Source organism: Podarcis tiliguerta, assembly GCF_965153285.1.
Source record: "Podarcis tiliguerta genome assembly, chromosome: 2".
In the NCBI taxonomy this organism is placed as follows: Eukaryota; Metazoa; Chordata; class Lepidosauria; order Squamata; family Lacertidae; genus Podarcis; species Podarcis tiliguerta.
This window is the reverse complement of record NC_139535.1, coordinates 10,958,094-10,975,732: the sequence shown is the minus strand read 5'-3', so window position 1 is coordinate 10,975,732 and position 17,639 is coordinate 10,958,094. Positions and strand designations below refer to the sequence as shown.

Below are 17,639 nucleotides of genomic sequence, written 5' to 3'. Positions count from 1 at the left end.
GCAAAGTAGCCAAGACAGCCAGCAGGATCCATCCCTCTGGCTGTCTGGGCTTCCTCTTTAGCCACGCACAACCAATTCAGCCGGGAGAGGCTGCGCGCGGCTTTGGCAGAAGCCAAGACAGCGAGCAGGACGGATCCCGCTCGCTGTCTTGGCTTTGTTTTTAGCCGCGGGGCTGGGGCGGGGGAAGCCCGAGCTTCCCCCGACCCCAGCCCCCAGAACAGGTCCGGGAGCGGCGGCAAGGTTGCGCGCAGCCTTGCCGCCGCTCCTGGAGCTTGTGGGGCTAGGGGCGCGCTCCGAAGGTTTGCGGATAGCTGCCCAAAGCCTGGGGTGCACAGCGCTGCGCTCCCCGGGCTTTGGGCTGCAGGCTGCTATCTCCAGGCTTCAGCGAAAGCCTGCATTCGCTCCATAGGACGCACATACATTTCCCCTTCATTTTTGGAGGGGAAAAAGTGTGTCCTATAGAGTGAAAAATATGGTAAGTAATGCTTCTCCCTATCATGGCCACCCACTCATTCATACCCACTTTCCCTCCAGCCCATAGAGGAAAGCAAGTAGGCTGTGAGGAAGGTCTGCCCTCTGTCTGCTGCTGCTTGGCTCTGCCCCATCATCCACTCCCTAAGATTCAAGAGACCCGTAATCAGTTCTCAAAATCAGTTCTCAAAAAGCTGAGCCAAGAACAGCCCTGCAGGATCAGGCCAATGGCCTACCTTGCCCATCAACCCAGCGATCAACCAGATGCGTACGGAAAATGCCCGCAAGCAGAAACGAAGCACAGCAGCCCTACTCTCTCCCCACTTGCGATTCCTTGGAGTTTGTATTCACAGGCATTCACTGAGCCAAACACCCCTTTCGTGAACAAACCACCAGCAAAAGAAAGACGCGATTCCTTCTCTATCCTTTTTTCCAAAATTTATTTTTTATTTTAAACGTTTTTCTCACAAGGATCTAAAAAATAACATCCCCCCCACCAAGCGCTTCGTATAGAGAAACTTTACCCTGATGCACCCCCCCCAAAAAAGTACCACTGTACAGCCTGCCCCTCCCACCCCGTGCAAAGATCCTGCCCCATCTCAGGTCAGCGACAGCTTCTGCCCAGGAGCAATGCGCTTGCGCTGCCCTCACAGGGGAGAAAAGCAAACCCTGCTTTCCCCAAAGTGCTGAGGACATGTGTCGCGATCCAGGGGCCTCGAGAGAAGCGCCACCTGCATGTGCGATTCTGTTTGCACCATCTTTTATTCATGGCTCTCGCTGGAGCCACCCAGGAGGGCAGTCGGAAGGTGCTGAGCGCACAAGGTGCGTGCGGGGCTTCTGACATTTGCGGAGAAACGACAGCAAGAAATCAAGATCCTGCCAGGGAGATTGGAAACGCCTCGTTTCTTGCCACCCTAGTTCTCTCTCTCCCTCTTCACCTGCCTTTCATTTTTCCAGGCTTTAGTTCCCACCTTGGCCCAGTGCTAGAGCATCTGATTGGCGTGCAAAAGGTCCCAGCCCCCTCCAATGGCCTCTCCAGGAAGAGTTGGGAGAGATCCTCCCTGAAACGCTGCCAGTAGATTCAGAGCTTGATGGACCAATGTTCTGGCTCTGTATAAAACTGCTTCCTAGGTTTCTTATAACTAAGATGGGCTCTCTCTAGCTTCTGCCTTCTGGAGCAGGAGAGGCTGAGTTGTGATCTGAGGCCAGTGTTCAAATGGCAGGAGCCTTTTGTGAAGAACTCGCCTACCATTTTTAGAAGGCCACAGCGGAGGCACAATTTGGCTAAATGTGTGTATGTGTGTGAAATCAGGCAGCATGGCTTACAGATTTCAAATTCCCCTCCACCTTTCCTTATGCAATCAAAGCGATGCTCTGGTTTGCTTAGAACTGTTGCGCATCTAGCTTTTTAAACAAGTGCTATTTGCTGTTTTGCTCTTCTCGGCTTCAGCACATTCATTGTTTAAAATAAGAAATCAATTTGAGAACTGTTTTCCGTCGGTCACTTCCTTCAGCACCCATCAACAGATTCTTTTCATCCAGGGCCCTCCAGAAGTTTTGTTGGACTACAACACCCACCATGCTGGCTGGGGCTCATGGGAGTTGGAGTCCTACAACATCTGAAGGGCCGAGGGGTCTCCAGCAGCCTTAAGTCAACCCATCAGGTCATTTTTCTGGTGCCATTCCACACCTGGAGTGCTGTTTACATTTTTTTTTTAAAAAAGAAACCATTTTCCCTGTATCCAGAAGAATAAATTCAAGGAATGCACATGCATATTCTGCTTTAAATGAGACCTGTAATGTTCAATGGCACAGAGGAAGAGGCTGGAAGCAGAAATACAGAGCCCCCTCTCCCACGCTACCAAAAAAACTGTAGCCTGTTTGCCTTCAGGTAAGGCTGTTCCTTTTATTCCGTTTTGTGCAGTTTATACTTCTCATCCATTAGAGGAGGCATGGCCAACTTGGATTGAATCTGGCCCCTAAAGAAATTACATTTCCTGCTCCCCACACCAATGGCCTGAATACATTTCCCCTCAAGGCGTGGTGGAAACTCCAATCACAATTTCACTTGTATGGTAAAAGAGCTTCAAGTTGCAAGACGCTGAGATATTTCCCACTTCACAGCTGCAGCTCAGTCTCTCCTCTCTCTCTCTCACACACACAATTTGGTAGGTCAGGCTACGCCAACAGCTGTGAAGCCCATGGCGATAACAACACTTATTATTTGTAAAGCGCTCTGCTAGATGACCACAACACTGGCCTCCTTCTCACTGAGCTGTGTCTGGGCTGTACCAATTCAGACAGCAGGTAGGGGTTCCCACGGCAGACCGTTTCAAATTTCTTCCTGCATGTAGAAAACTAACGTGGCAGGAGCCTTCTCTCTCTCACATGCTAGTTTTTTACTTGCAGGGTTGAAATAGATAAGAGAATTCAGCCATTTGCACCCTCACCTGCAGCCTGAAGTGGTACGGACCCCAGGTGGAAGTCGGCCAGTCTTCCCTTACAAAGGCAGACAGTAAAACCACCATTGCTTGCCAGCTTAAATCAATCTTACTGTTATCAATGTGCATCTCTTCCAGTTTTAATCTTGGGGGTCTTTTCAGCCCACATCATTCAGCTCTCTTTTCGTTCTGTGATCTCTTAAGCTGCCAGCTCATTCCAGTTCACCTGTTCTTCTCTTTCTGTCTCTTCTTTGCAACGGCGAGTTGTTTGGGGAGGTGGAACACGAGAGAGGCAAAAGCTTTTGCGTGGATGGGGGGGGGGGGGCAGCTGGCTTCAGTTTATAAGATTCCCAGGAGGGGTAAGAGAAATGCCAAAAATAAAAAGTGCTTTTAATGTTAACCTGCTTTCAGCGACTGTGTTTACGAGTTTACCTCCTTTCTGGAAAGGATTTGGGGGAGAGGGAGGAGGAGAACTGGGGGGGGGGGCTGAAGAAGGGGAAGCCTGACTGGAGACAGATGTGTGGGAGCAGGAAGCCAGACAGAGGATAGGGCTAGGGGTCAGCAACTACAAGATCGTGGGCCAAAACCCATCCCTTAAGAGGAGAAAATGGCTTCTGTGGCAACAGTCCATGTTGGGGATTGGGACGCTGGCCAATCTGCCCTTGTTATCAGTGACTCTCCAGGAAAAATCTACTTGCTGACCAGGCAACAGCTATCCTGCAACATGCTCCAAAACTAAACCATTCCACCCCCTTAACTCTGCCCCTTCCACTATCATGTGCGTCGCATCCCTCTCAACTTGTGGCTGGTCAGCAGGAGATGGGGGAGGAAACGAATACTACAAGGTGCTTTTGAAAAATTTGTCCATTTCCTTTGTTTTGCTCCTTCCTTTTTCTCAGGGGAATTTGCGGCAGGGTGCGAGGTATCTCCCATTGCAGAGGGGTGGTTGCTGCTGCTGCTGTTTCTCTTTCCTCCTCCTCTGTTCTCCCCCTGAGTCAGTCCTGCAGCCTCCTTCCCTTTGCTCACACCCGACGCAGAGGCCGGAAGCCGCGGGGTCTCAGTTTCATCTCTGTGAAAGGGATGGAAAACTCGAATCCTTTCCAGTTAAACCAGTTGATGCCCTTGGATGAGACAGAGAGAAAGAAAGAAAGAAAGAAGGTAAGTGAGAAGCAAGGGGATGCATAATCTAGGAACAGCATGTTCCTTGATTGGGGACAAGGGCATAAGCAGGGCCTGCTGAATCAGGCCAGTGGCCCACCTAGTCCCGCCTCCTGTTCTCACAGTGGCCAACCAGAGGCCTGTGGGAAACCAGCAAGCAGGATTCGAACACAAGAGCCCTCTCCTCTCCTGTGGTTTCCAGTGACTGGTACAGTCATCTCCTGTGGTTTCCAGTGACTGGTACAGTCATACCTCAGGTTAAAGTTGGTTCAGGTTGAGCATTTTCGGGTTGCGCTCCGTGGCAACTCAGAGGTAACGGAACGCGTTACTTCCGGGTTTCGCTGCTCACGCATGCGCTGACGCTCAAAATGATGTCACGCACATGCGCAGAAGTGGCGAATCGCAACCCACGCATGCGCAGATGTGCAGACGCGAGTTGTGTTCACTTCAGGATGCGAACGGGGCTCCGGAACGGATCCCGTTCGCATCCAGAGGTACCACTGTATTAAGATGTATTACTGCTTCCAATTGTGGAGGTACAGCGTTGCCATCATGACCAGCAGCCATCGATAGCCCTCTCCTCCACGAATTTCTCTAATCCTCTTTTAAAACCATCCAAGTTGGCGGCCATTCCTGCCACCATGGAGAAGCAAGTTCCATAGTTTAATTGTGTACAGTGTGACAGAAAAGAGGAACAGGAACTGCCAATGTTTGTTTGCGTCCAAAACGGAAATCAAGCCAGCTGATACACGATTGGTATTCGCTGTAATTGTAGCTTTCCAAATGATACCAAACTGATTGCGGGTTTCTCACCCACCTCATTGCTTTGCCCTGAAATAAATGGGGTGGAATAAATAAATAAATAAATGGAGTGGAACAGAAGAAGGATAAGGAACTTAACCCAGAAGTGAGAATCTTGTGGCTCTCCTGGCATTGCCGGACTCTCACTCCCATCCCCTCTGACCGTTAGCCATGCTAGTTAGGGCTGATGAGGGCTGGAGTCCAGTGACGCCTGAAGGGCCACAGGGTCCTCATCCTCGTTATGTGGATGAAATTGATTATTACAGGGCCAGATCAAAATGATCAGACAACAGCAAAGGTTGCTAGGTTTATCGAGGGTGCAATGAGATTAAGGGCCACTATCTGAACGATAATCTTGGTAATTTGATTGCCCTTTTTACCCATTTTATTTGTATATATTTATGTTGCCATGGCCATTGGCTAATGCGAATAAAGTTCATCTATCTAATTATTACAGGGATGGGGAGCCTGTGACCCCTAGATGATGTTGGACTACAACTTCCATCAGCCCCAGCTAGCATGGCCAATGGCCACCAGTTTTGGGAGTTTTAGTCCAACATCATCTGAAGAATCCTAATCGATGTCCTGGAGGGCTTGTTTGCCACTATAAGAACAAGGATATATGACTACATGGACCATTGTTCTCATCAAGCAAAGTGCTTTTAACTTTCTCATCGTATATATTTAAGTATTTAAAGGTCCTGGACCTTTGAACATCTGCACAGGGGCTAGAAACTGAACAGGCGAGCAAGTGATGCTCTCCCCATCACTCATAATTTGCAAGCACTTTGTGTTTGGAAGGTGCAGCTGCCCTTCACTCCCCCTCGCCCCATTGCAGTACCTGGTGGTCGCGGTTGTTCGCGTAGAGCCCATTCAGGTTGGCGTAGTGGCAGTTGCGGTACCACCATGCGCCGCGGTAAGAGACAGCGCAGGGGATGATGACTCGGTTGGGGTCACGGTCCTTGGTGGAGAAGACGCTGCCCGAGTGGTAGGTGAAAGCATCACCTGCGGAAGTGGGAAGAAGAAGAAGAAGAAAAAGAGTTTGGATTTGATATCCCACTTTATCACTACCCTAAGGAGTCTCAAAGCAGCTAACATGCTCCTTTCCCTTCCTCCCCCACAACAAACACTCTGTGAGGTGAGTGGGGCTGAGAGACTACAAAGAAGTGTGACTAACCCAAGGTCACCCATAAACTGCATGTGGAGGAGCAGGGAAGCCAACCTGGTTCACCAGATTACGAGTCCACTGCTCTTAACCACTACACCACGCTGGAAAGGAGGAAAGAGGGTTTGAAATGGAGCACAAATCTTCCTCGAGCCTGCGCTCAGCCTTGAATCCTTAGATCCCCCTGCTCAAACCTGCCTTGAGGTTCCCCCACTCAAAAGAATAATATAATATGAGTAAATGGGTATGTATTGCTATGTATTTGCGGGTGACAGCTGCAACATCTAAGGAGAGGGAGAAGGCTTGTAAAAACAGACACCTTTATCTATGCAGGAAGATTCAGGGTAGGCAAAAGAAAGCCCTTCTCCACACAGTGCATAGTTAAACTATGGAACTCACTCCCACATGAGGCAGTGATGGCTGGCTTTAAAAAGAGGATTATACACATGTATGGAGGGAAAGGCTATTGATGGCTATTAGCCACCACAGTTAAGTTCTGCTTCCACTGTCAGAGACAGCATGTCTCTGAATAATAGCTTCTGGTTTGTTTTGTTTTGTTTTGAACTTTCTCACGTTCACAGAATCATAAAACGATAGAATTGTAGAGTTGGAAGGGACCCCAAGGGTCATCTAGTCCAACCCCCTGCGATGCAGGAATCTGAGCTAAAGCATCCATGACAGGTGGCCGTCCAACCTCTGCTTAAAAACTTCCAGTGAAGGAGAGCCCACAACCTCGCAAGGGAGAACTACCAGACAGCTCTTACTGTTCCTCTGAGTGAAGTTGCCCTGCAGACATCCTAAGCACTCCCTCTGAAACCAAACTGCCCCAGCCCCCCTCACCAGCAGTGCCACTGTAACTGCCCAGGTGCAGGCGGTAATGATCAGCAGGGGGGTCCACGCGGAAATTCTGGTAGGTTGCATAGACAGACTCGTTCCCGGCCCGCAGATCCACGCGCAGCTCGTAGTCCCCTGATGTCGTCAGCTGGTGCAGAGCATCGTTCCCTGGAGAGCAAGGCAGAGAGCGGGATGAGCCCTGTTTCCCTCGCGCGCCCTGGTTCCCATCCTCCTGCAACACGGCTGTCACTTTAGGCTGCGTGTTTTGTTTTCTTTGGAGAAGAGGCTTCAGGTGACTTTGCAGAAAAAGAGAGCCAGTGCGATCAGACTGCTGCAAGGGTGGGGGAGCTTTTTAGCCTGAGGGCCGGATTTCCCCCCCTGTGCAACCTTCCAGGGGCCAGTAGCAAAAGCAGAAGGAAGAATGGATGTAACGTTTACCTTTACATCAGGCTACTTGCTCTACACAAATTAACGCAACCCTCTCTATCCTGCATCCAGGCAAGCAACAGGTATCACGGGGGTGCTCTATGTGGGGCTACCTTTGAAGGTGACCCAGAAACAACAACTAATCCAGAATGTGGAAGCTAGACTGGTGACTGGGAGCAGCAGCCGAGACCACAGAACACTGGTCTTGAAAGACCTGCATTGGCTCCCAGTACGTTTCTGGGCACAATTCAAAGTGTGGGTGATCACCTTTAAAGCCGTAAACAGCCTTGGCCCAGTATACCGGAAGGAGTGTCTCCACCCCCATCATTCAGCCCTCTGGTGGTTCCCTCGCTGCGAGAAGTGAAGTTACAGGGAACCAGGCAGAGGGCCTTCTCGGTAGTGGCACCTGCCCTGTGGAACACCCTCACACTAGACGTCAAGGAAATAAACAACTACCTGACTTTTAGAAGACATCTGAAGACAATCCTGTATAGGGAAATTTTTAATGTTTGAATTTTCTTGTGTTTTTAATATTCTGTTGGGAGCTGCCCAGAGTGGCTGGGGAAACCCAGCCAGATGAGCGGGGTATAAATCAGCATCATCATCACCATCAGAATCCAAGTACACATTCCAGCCAGGCAAAGACACCCAAGGAGAGTGTTGAGCAATGCCAGTGAGGTGAGTGGCCTGGGGAGCATCCCAAGAGCGAGGCAAATAGCCCCGGAGGGTCACCTTTGATCTCCGTCCCTGACATATGGCTTATGTTTGAGAGGCCTGGTTTTAAATCCCAGCCTGGCTGGGGAAAGCCTTTCTTGTGCTGTTATGTACTGAGTTGAATAGGATCCAAATTGCAGCAGTCTGATTGGTCCTAGAACAATAGGATTCAGAATGCATCAGTCTGATTGGTTCTAGAACAATGCAGCAGTATGATTGGTTGGCAGGAACCACCCAATCATGCTCCAGATATAAGTGAATCCACAACCTGATTGGCTTACAGTAGAATTCCAGAATTAGCCAATCATGTGCAGCCCATTGTGTAAATAATGTATATAAAGCAGATACTTTGAGGGGACTTTCATTCATTCCTCCTCACCACTATGAGCTGAATAAAGAGCATGAAATCACTTTGCGACACTGAGTATATTTCATGTGCCATGTGGTTTTTTCCTCCGTTCCCAGTTTGTAAAAGGACAGTGGCAACCAACCTGCCACAGCATCCTTTTGTGCAGATGGAGGAATTAAAGGGCAGCTAAGCGATGTACGCACCTAGCCAGAACTCCCGGGTGAGGTTGCCAAAACCGGTGGCGTATTCCTGCCAGTTGCGCCAGAAATTGGTTTCGCCGTTCATCCGACGTTGGAAGACCTAAAGAGAAGGAGGAAGAGTGAAATGGCACGGTGGGGTGGGTGTGAGAGAGAGAGTTTTGCGCGTCCAAATGAATTTCTGGTGTGTTTATGTCTGCTGTGGGTAAACAAATAAAATTTGCATCAAGGTGGCCCAATGTCAGCGCCAGCTACACCTGGATTTATGGATAATGCAAATTAATGCCCCTCAATATGCTCCTGAACAGCACAACTGCATAAATGAAGAAACCCCACAGGGATGGGGGAATCTGTTTTGAGCTGACACCACCTTTGAATGTTTCTGCCCATAATTCCATTCCTCTGCTACCCTCCTTAATACTTACTATCCAGCCTCCTCCGTCAGTCTCCATGTCGCAGTACACCTGCAAGGGGCGGTCCTGGTTGCCCCCAAGATAAATCGTCCTCACTCTCGAGGTTCCCGGCCCATTCTGACTCTCCTCCGCGCAATCCCGAGGGAAGGGGTATCTCAGGGGTCCTGCCGAGGAAAGAAAAGACGACTCTGCCAATGTCTATCCTATACAGTGGTACCTCGGGTTAAGAACTTAATTTGTTCTGGAGGTTCATTCTTAACCCGAAACTGTTCTTAACCTGAAGCACCACTTTAGCAAATGGGGCGTCCTGCTGCTGCCAAGCCGCCGGAGCACGATTTCTGTTCTCATCCTGAAGCAAAGTTCTTAACCTGAGGTACTATTTCTGGGTTAGCGGAGTCTGTAACCTGAAGCGTATGTAACCCGAGGTACCACTGTATACTAATTGCAAGCTCATTCTCTGTTTGCTGATCCTTATGTAGCTATCCATACAGATAGGCTCAGGGGAACCCCAAATATACAAAACTAAAACTGAAACATGGGGAAATAAGGTGCTCCAAACCATCCCAATGAAGGTAAGATTGACAGAATGCTGGCTGACTGTTGAAAGGAGGGTGAGCAGAAAACCTTAGGGCGGGGCATGCTGGAATGGAGTACCTGGAAGAGAGCATGGCCAGCTGGCTCAAATCCCAAAGAGGAGTATTCCACGCTGCAACATTTTGTCACAGTTCCCAGTTCAGTATAAAGGAAGATAACCTCCATTTTCAGGAGCAGCTGTTGGGGACTGATTTCCATTATTGTGCCCTGTTTATGAGCTTCCCAAATGCACCTGCTACCAGACTAATGTTTGGCGCAGCGGCGGGAGTGGGGGGAGGGAAAGAACTAGATCAGATGAACGACATAATTCAATATTAAGTGAGCTGAATTGTCTCAGAAACAGTGGAGGCTGGTCCATTGGGGAGAATGGGGCACTGCCCCCCAACCTCAGCCAGCCCCCTCCTGCTGTCCTTCTTACTTACAATCATTGCAGAAGGAGGCACTGACTGTCTCAATGTTGCGCTTGTAAAATTCAGCAGGGAAGAGGATGGGGACAAAACAGGAATGAGCTGGCTCACCCTGTCCTTGGCTCTCTGGCTCCACCTACTGTTGGCCTCCTCTGCCTTCTGCCCTGCCAGTCCCAATGGCTGTAAGTCACCATTGCTCAGAAGGGATTATTCTGAGAAAAACTGCCGGACACCGCCGCCACTGGAATATTCAGGTTCCCACCCCTAGTTTCACTGCCTACAAATGGCAGAGAGACTTTGCGGGGGGGGGGGGGGGATTTTCACTTAGCATTTAAATCTTCCTGTTTCGTAGCATAAAGGGGTTGGGCGTGTGGTCCCAAGATGCAGAATCGCGAGAGGGCAGCCTCTTGTTCTAGAAAACAGTAGCAGTTCCCCCTCTTCCTCCTCGAGGTTCGTGTTCACACAAACAGAGATGAGTTTGGAGTTAATGACTTGTGAGCCTCATTCTTACACGTGAATGTGTCCAGTTCTGGGCACCACAGTTCAAGAAGGACACTGACAAACTGGAACGTGTCCAGAGGAGGGCAACCAAAATGGTCAAAGGCCTGGAAACGATGCCTTATGAGGAACGGCTAAGGGAGCTGGGCATGTTTAGCCTGGAGAAGAGGAGGTTAAGGGGTGATATGATAGCCATGTTCAAATATATAAAAGGATGTCACATAGAGGAGGGAGAAAGGTTGTTTTCTGCTGCTCCAGAGAAGCGGACACGGAGCAATGGATCCAAACTACAAGAAAGAAGATTCCACCTAAACGAGGAAGAACTTCCTGACAGTAAGAGCTGTTCAACAGTGGAATTTGCTGCCAAGGAGTGTGGTGGAGTCTCCTTCTTTGGAGGGCTTTAAGCAGAGGCTTGACAACCATATGTCAGGAGTGCTCTGATGGTGTTTCCTGCTTGGCAGGGGGTTGGACTCAATGGCCCTTGTGGTCTAGTCCAACTCTATGATTCTATGATTCTATGTCATCACTGCAGAATGAAAAACTGGGGGGTGGGAGAGGCATGCGTAACGCAAACCGGCGTTCTCTCTCTGGTGCAGGTTTTGCGAAGCTGTCAAAGCCTCATGTGCCTAAACACAAATGTGTTGACCCTCGGACATCCCAGGCAGAGCAATTACCGGTGGTGAAGGACGTGGCGGTTGGGGCTGTAGGTCTGCCTCTTCTCAGTGCCTGGACTTGAACCTGGTACCGACTGGAAGGAATCAGGTCTTGGAGTTCATACGAGGTGACAGAAGCGTCCACGGTGATCTCCTGTGGAGCAGACAATGAGGGGCAGTGAAAAGCCTAACCAATAACATGCTGTGGAGCTTACATGGTTAACCCCAAAACTCTTCCCCTAGAGTAGAGTGCTCTCAGCCATACTATCAGAAAGGTGAATCAGCCAATGAGTCTGACACTTCATTTATTCTCAGGGAGGGATTGTTCAGGGCCTACATATAGGCTTTACATATTGGTAAGGTAAAGGTAAAGGGACACCTGACCACTAGGTCCAGTCGTGACCGACTTTGGGGTTGCGGAGCTCATCTCGCTTTATTGGCCGAGGGAACTGGTGTACAGCTTCCGGGTCATGTGGCCAGCATGACTAAACTGCTTCTGGCGAACCAGAGCAGCGCACGGAAACGCCGTTTACCTTCCTGCCGGAACAGTACCTATTTATCTACTTGCCCTTTGACGTGCTTTCGAACTGCTAGGTTGGCAGGAGCAGGGACCGAGCAGCGGGAGCTCACCCCATTGCAGGGATTTGAACCACCAACCTTCTGATCAGCAAGTCCTAGTGCCACCTGTGTCCCAATTACATATTGGTATGTTGCCTAAATAAAAAAAGGCTTCAGCCGGAACCAAAGACAATATACAGAAGACACCTGCCTAATGTCAATGGGCAGGGAGTTCTAGAGTCTTCACAATACAATTTCTCTCCTGGGGAATCTGATACAAGATCAGTGGTTTTGTTGCATGCTGCATAAAGGTAAAGGTAAAGGTACCCCTGATCCTTAGGTCCAGTTGCAGATGACTTTGGGGTTGTGGCGCTCATCTCGCTTTACTGGCCGAGGGAGCTGGCATTTGTCCGCAAACAGCTTCTGGGTCATGTGGCCAGCATGACTAAGCCACTTCTGGCGAACCAGAGCAGCGCACGGAAATGCCGTTTACCTTCCTGCCGGAGCGGTACCTATTTATCTACTTGCACTTTGACGTGCTTTCGAACTGCTAGGTTGGCAGGAGCTGGGACCGAACAACGGGAGCTCACCCTGTCATGGGGATTCGAACCGCCGACCTTCTGATCGGCATGCCCTAGGCTCTGTGGTTTAGACTGTTTAATCTTTGTAGGTTTCAACTTGAAAACAAACCATGCCCTGTACTGCCATCCCTGGAAATTTTCGCTTCTAAGGGAACTGGGGAGTACATAACCAGAACAATGCTAGACAGTTGGGTACCTTTGATTGTCCAGACGGGGTTTCATAGGTCAACAGATATCCACCAGGAGGGGCACGCGGTGGTAACCAGGTGAGACGAGCACTGCGGGATGAGATTTCACTGGCCTGCAGATCCCGGGGTCCATCTGCCCCTGGAAAATGGAGAGGAATAAAGCTTTAAGAAAAACCAAAGCGGCCAAGTTATCTACCTGGCACAGGGAAGATTCCTGCCCCTCTCAATGCAACATGTACCCTCTCAGCAGCGTAAACCAGAGGGATCCAAGAAGGGAGTGAAGGGATAGCTCAGTTGGCAGATTAAGCACGAGGCTCTTAATCTCAGGGTCATGTGTTTGAGCCCCATGTTGGGCGAAAGATTCCTGCATTGCAGGGGGTTGGACTAGATGACCTCACGGTCCCTCCCAACTCTGCAATTCTATGATTCTATGTAAACTTGACTAAGGAGGACAAAATGAGAGCCCTGCAAGATCCAGGTCAAAGGCCCATCTAGCTGTTCTCACAGCTGCCAGCCAGATGCTTATGGGAAGGCTGAAAACAGGACTTTCCTCACTTGCGATTTTCAGCAACTGGTATTCAGAGGCATAGACTGCCTCTGACAGGGGAGGTTGAACAGACTTAGGACATGGTTCCCTCCCACATCTATTTCAGGCCCTCCAGTCTCTATTGGCTGGCTTTCCTGCCCTTTGTGAGTCTTGGAATGTCTCTATCTGTTCCCCAGCCCCATCTGCATACCGGTGGTAAACGTGGCGCTGGCGGGAGAGCTGCGGTTCCCTCCTTTTTCCCCGTACACGCTGGCCCGATATTCCGTGTCCAAGTCCAGCCCCGACAACTGCAACTCAGCCCGGTTCCCTGGCACTGACTCAGAGGCCCTTGCACCTGGGAGAGAAAGAGAAGAGATGGATTATAAAGAACGGGCCCTGCTGCAAGTAGAGATGGGTGGATCTGTCAGCTTCAGGTTTCTTAGGTTCAACTTTTTTGGCATTCACAGGTTCAGGTCTCCACGCTGCCACATCACCTGCAATCTTTATTTTACAGTGGTGCCCCACAAGACGAATGCCTCGCAAGATGGAAAACCCGCAAGACGAAAGGGTTTTCCATCTGCAGAGGTGCTTCGCAAGACGAATTTCCCTATGGGCTTGCTTCGCAAGACGAAAAATGACGAAAAAATCGAATTTTTTTTTTGCTCCAAAACCCCTTATTCTGAATCGCTAAGCTGCTAAAAGCATTTTAGCAGCAAAACCGCTAATCCCCCCCCTAAAAAAGCCGTTTTTAGCCCTTTTTTAGCCAATAGCGCTAATAGCGCTACTACATCAATGGGCTTGCTTCGCAAGACGAAAAAACCGCAAGACGAAAAGACTCCCAGAACGGATTCTTTTCGTCTTGCGAGGCACCACTGTATTTGAAAAGGTAACATGCTTATGGAAATTCACCAGCATTTTAGTGTGAATTACACACGTCTGTAAGCAATTCTGCACCTTAATTCTGGGCCACTGTCCCCAAGCCACTAGTTTGCGTCTGACTGCAGCTGTGGGACTTTGAAGTTCTACTAATAACAACAATACAGATCGCAGAAGTCCAAGGCTTACACACCTTTTCCTCTTGTGGCCATGTCTGCCTTTTGTGGCAACAAGTATAATGCAATTAATTACACTCTGCCTCCCAAATGGAATAAGGGCCTTGACCACCCGCAAATCACCCCACCCCTGCCCAAATCCCCAACTCTCACCACCGGCAGGCCCGTAGGTGACAATGTAGTTGTTCATCTCAGCCACAGCAGGTTGCCACGTAAGCACAGCTGACGAATCGGTGACGTCAATGGCACGCAAGTTGGAAGGACCATCCGGAACTGTGAGGAGGAGAGAGGAGGATGCTGAAGGAGGTACAAGCTCCAGCAGAACCGGTTGAAAGTGTGGGATGTAAGAATCAGGTGCAGTCAAACACAACATTGCTAGAGTAGACATGAAGGTTGTCCCAGTCCTCCAGCCAGAACTTCCTGCTTTCTAGGACTGAGACAAAACTTCCTATGTGTAACTTAAGATGGGTGTGGCCTTTCCTGAAGTAGAATGATCCAGAACCACAGGCTGGCAACCATCTTGTCTCTTCTGGCCTCTATTGATGCCATCTTAACAACAGCACTACTAAGATGCACCCTTGGCTCCAGGCCAAGAGAAGAAAAGGGGGCTTTCTCCCATAAGGAGATAGTCACCACATTTAAACTATGTTCTAACCTTTTAAGTCTGCCTTCTGGGAAACTTCGTGTGGACAGATGATTACTTGTGAGTAAACGCTTTATACTTTACAGAAGAATGTGTAGCGTCTTATTTTAGGAGGGATTAAACGGGGAAAATACCAGGAAATATTTACAGAGACTCTAATGAGTCTGAGCAAGCTATCTGCTGTGCGTGTGTTTAAAAAAGGGGAATGTCAACTGTGCTGATTTTGTTGAACTTGTAAAGACAAGTTGGGGTAGGATATCTTAGACAATATATCCTTCCCCGCATCCCTAAACATTCCCACAGAAAGGACCTAGGAAGAAGGTATGGGAGAGAACCCCCTTCTCCCCCCTGACACACTGTTGTGCCCAGGTTTGGCGTGCAAATGGTCCGAATTGGTACAAGGTGGCGTCTTAAAAGTGGATTTCTGGTCTTGGAAGAGACTGGAAGTGGTTGAGAGTTGTTGCTGTTTCTATCATGCAATATTATATTTCAAACGGATCACTAAGTTGTTTATTTTTGTAGTCATGCTTTTCACTATGACTTATTTGCGTTGGATCTGATTGGTTGTCGGGTGTGTGATCTTTGTTGTACATTTTGTCGTTCCTGTGGCTCATGAATTGCCTTGTATATAGTATTGTGGAAAGGCGGAATTCAATTTTAAAATGGAATTGCTGCAATGTGCTCTATGTGAAGCTACCCTTAGGCTTCTCTGGAGTACAGTCTTACCTTGGAAGTTGAACGGAATCCATTCTGGAAGTCCATTTGACTTCCACAACGTTCAGAAACCAAAATGCGACTTCTGATTGGCTGCAAAAAGCTCCTGCAGCCAATCGGAAGCCGCGAAAGCCCTGCCCGACATTCAGCTTCCAAAAATAGTTCACAAACCAAAACAGTCACTTCTGGGTTTGCGGCGTTTGGGAGCCAAAACGTTCAAGAACTAAGCTGTTCGAAAACCAAGGTACAACTGAACTGCAATGTGCTTAATGTGAGGCTTCCCCTGGAAACTGCAGCTGTTGCAGAATGCAGCAGCAAGGCTGCTGACTAGGGCATCCCGTTGATGCCATAGAACACCTCTGCTGAGGGAGTAGCACTGGCTGCCAATATGCTATGGAGTGCAGTTCAAGGTTTTGCTTTTAGCACCTAAAGCCCTGAATGACTTGGAACCACCTCGCCCCATATATCCCTGTCTGGCAACTGTGTGCCTGTGATGGGCCCTGCTGGGAGGAGCTCCACATGCCCCAGAAGTGCACTTAGTTTGTATTAGGAACTGGGCTTTTAGTGTGGCCACTCCAGCACTCTGGAATCAGTTACAAGCTGAAATTAGACAGGCACATAGCATCTTGTCATTCAAGTGACTACTGGAGATGTTTTTGTTTAAGAAGGCTTTCCTAGAAATGTAACCAGGTCTGCTTACGGAGTATTGCCAATGGTATAACTACAGAAATGGTATTATCGCTTTTAGCTTGCTTTTAGAGATTGCATCTCTTGCATTTTATCATTTTGTTCTTTGCACGTTGCTTTGACAGTTTCTGGGTGTGAAGTGGCTTATAAATTTGTAAAAGGAGGAAATGAATAAAATTATGGGGTGTTGCAGCTTTCGCCCACGGACGTACCTGTGGTGACATAACCCACCAAGGGCTCGCTTTCTTCGAACCCACGAACAGACATCACAGTGACCTCATAGCTGGCCCCGGGGGTCAGGCCCTCAATGGTTGTTCGGAGCTTGGATCCATCCACAGAGATGCTCCTTGGCTCTCCTGCAACAGAATTAAAGGTAAAGGTAAAGGTACCCCTGCCCGTACGGGCCAGTCTTGACAGACTCTAGGGTTGTGCGCTCATCTCACTCTATAGGCCGGGAGCCAGTGCTGTCCGCAGACACTTCCGGGTCACGTGGCCAGCGTGACATCGCTGCTCTGGCGAGCCAAAGCCGCACATGGAAACGCCGTTTACCTTCCCGCTAGTAAGCGGTCCCTATTTATCTACTTGCACCCGAAGGTGCTTTCGAACTGCTAGGTTGGCAGGCGCTGGGACCGAGCGACGGGAGCGCACCCCGCCACGGGGATTCGAACCGCCGACCTTTCGATTGGCAAGTCCTAGGCGCTGAGGCTTTAACCCACAGCGCCACCTGCGTCCCGTCTCAAATCTCTGCAGAACTGCAGGACACCAGGATGTCAAAGGCTTGTCTTAGGAGGCGGCACATTGTTCTTCAACTGGTCAGGACTGCGGTGTCACAGGCTGACTTCAGCTGCTGTCTGGACTCCAAGAGTAGGATTGCTGCTAGGGATGCGCAGATCTGCCAGGTCAATCCTCTCAGTTTCTGACTTTTCCAAACCTTAATAGTTTAGTCTCCACATGTCAACATAGGTTTGCAGATGATTATTATTGAGCTCCCCATGAAAATCCATCGGTATTTTAGTAAAGTATATACACATTTTTGTATGCAATGTTGCCTGAATTGCAACACAATTTCCCCTAATGTAATGCATTTTTGAGGATATCAAAAATATCTAGGAGCCTAGTAATGCCACCCCGTCTATTTCAAGACTACTTACAGAAATATTACAAAATTAATGAATGTTAGAATGATGTTGGATTGAGGTTAAGTGGTTTTTAGTAATAATGTCATGAAGGAATATGTAAAAACGGATTGTTAACAGGTGAAAATTCAAAGTTAGAATATATTAAGATCAAAGATAAGGACAGAGGTAAAGAGGGAAAGGATTTGCTGAATAAATAAATTTAACTGGAATACAAAGAGGGGAGGTGTGGGGAGGTCCGGGAAACAAGCAAATGCAAGATAAGTTATGAAAGATCAATTGTTTTTAATTGTTTTCTATTTTTCTATTTTTCTTTTTTCTTTTGTAATGTTTTGAAACTCTTAATGAAATTATATATATATATATATATATATATATATATATATATATGTAATGCCACCCCGTCTAAAGGTAAAGATAAAAGTAAAGGACC

General features: G+C 48.7%; 1 protein-coding gene across 17 annotated transcripts in view; it reads right to left on the bottom strand.

Moving 5' to 3' along the window:
* Nucleotides 1–897: 897 nt before the first annotated feature.
* The window catches only part of TNXB (tenascin XB), a 121,389-nt gene continuing 104,647 nt past the window's right edge, over nucleotides 898–17,639 (bottom strand). For all 17 annotated transcript variants that reach the window (XM_083424527.1, XM_083424521.1, XM_083424522.1 and 14 more), the window contains 10 exons: nucleotides 16,283–16,426; nucleotides 14,180–14,299; nucleotides 13,186–13,329; nucleotides 12,457–12,587; nucleotides 11,143–11,275; nucleotides 8,982–9,133; nucleotides 8,563–8,659; nucleotides 6,877–7,038; nucleotides 5,713–5,876; nucleotides 898–4,033 (listed from right to left, as the gene is read on the bottom strand). In XM_083424527.1, the coding sequence (XP_083280653.1) occupies nucleotides 3,935–4,033; nucleotides 5,713–5,876; nucleotides 6,877–7,038; nucleotides 8,563–8,659; nucleotides 8,982–9,133; nucleotides 11,143–11,275; nucleotides 12,457–12,587; nucleotides 13,186–13,329; nucleotides 14,180–14,299; nucleotides 16,283–16,426 (1,346 nt within the window). In that variant the 3' untranslated portion in view covers nucleotides 898–3,934. The remainder of the gene's footprint in view (nucleotides 4,034–5,712; nucleotides 5,877–6,876; nucleotides 7,039–8,562; nucleotides 8,660–8,981; nucleotides 9,134–11,142; nucleotides 11,276–12,456; nucleotides 12,588–13,185; nucleotides 13,330–14,179; nucleotides 14,300–16,282; nucleotides 16,427–17,639) is intronic.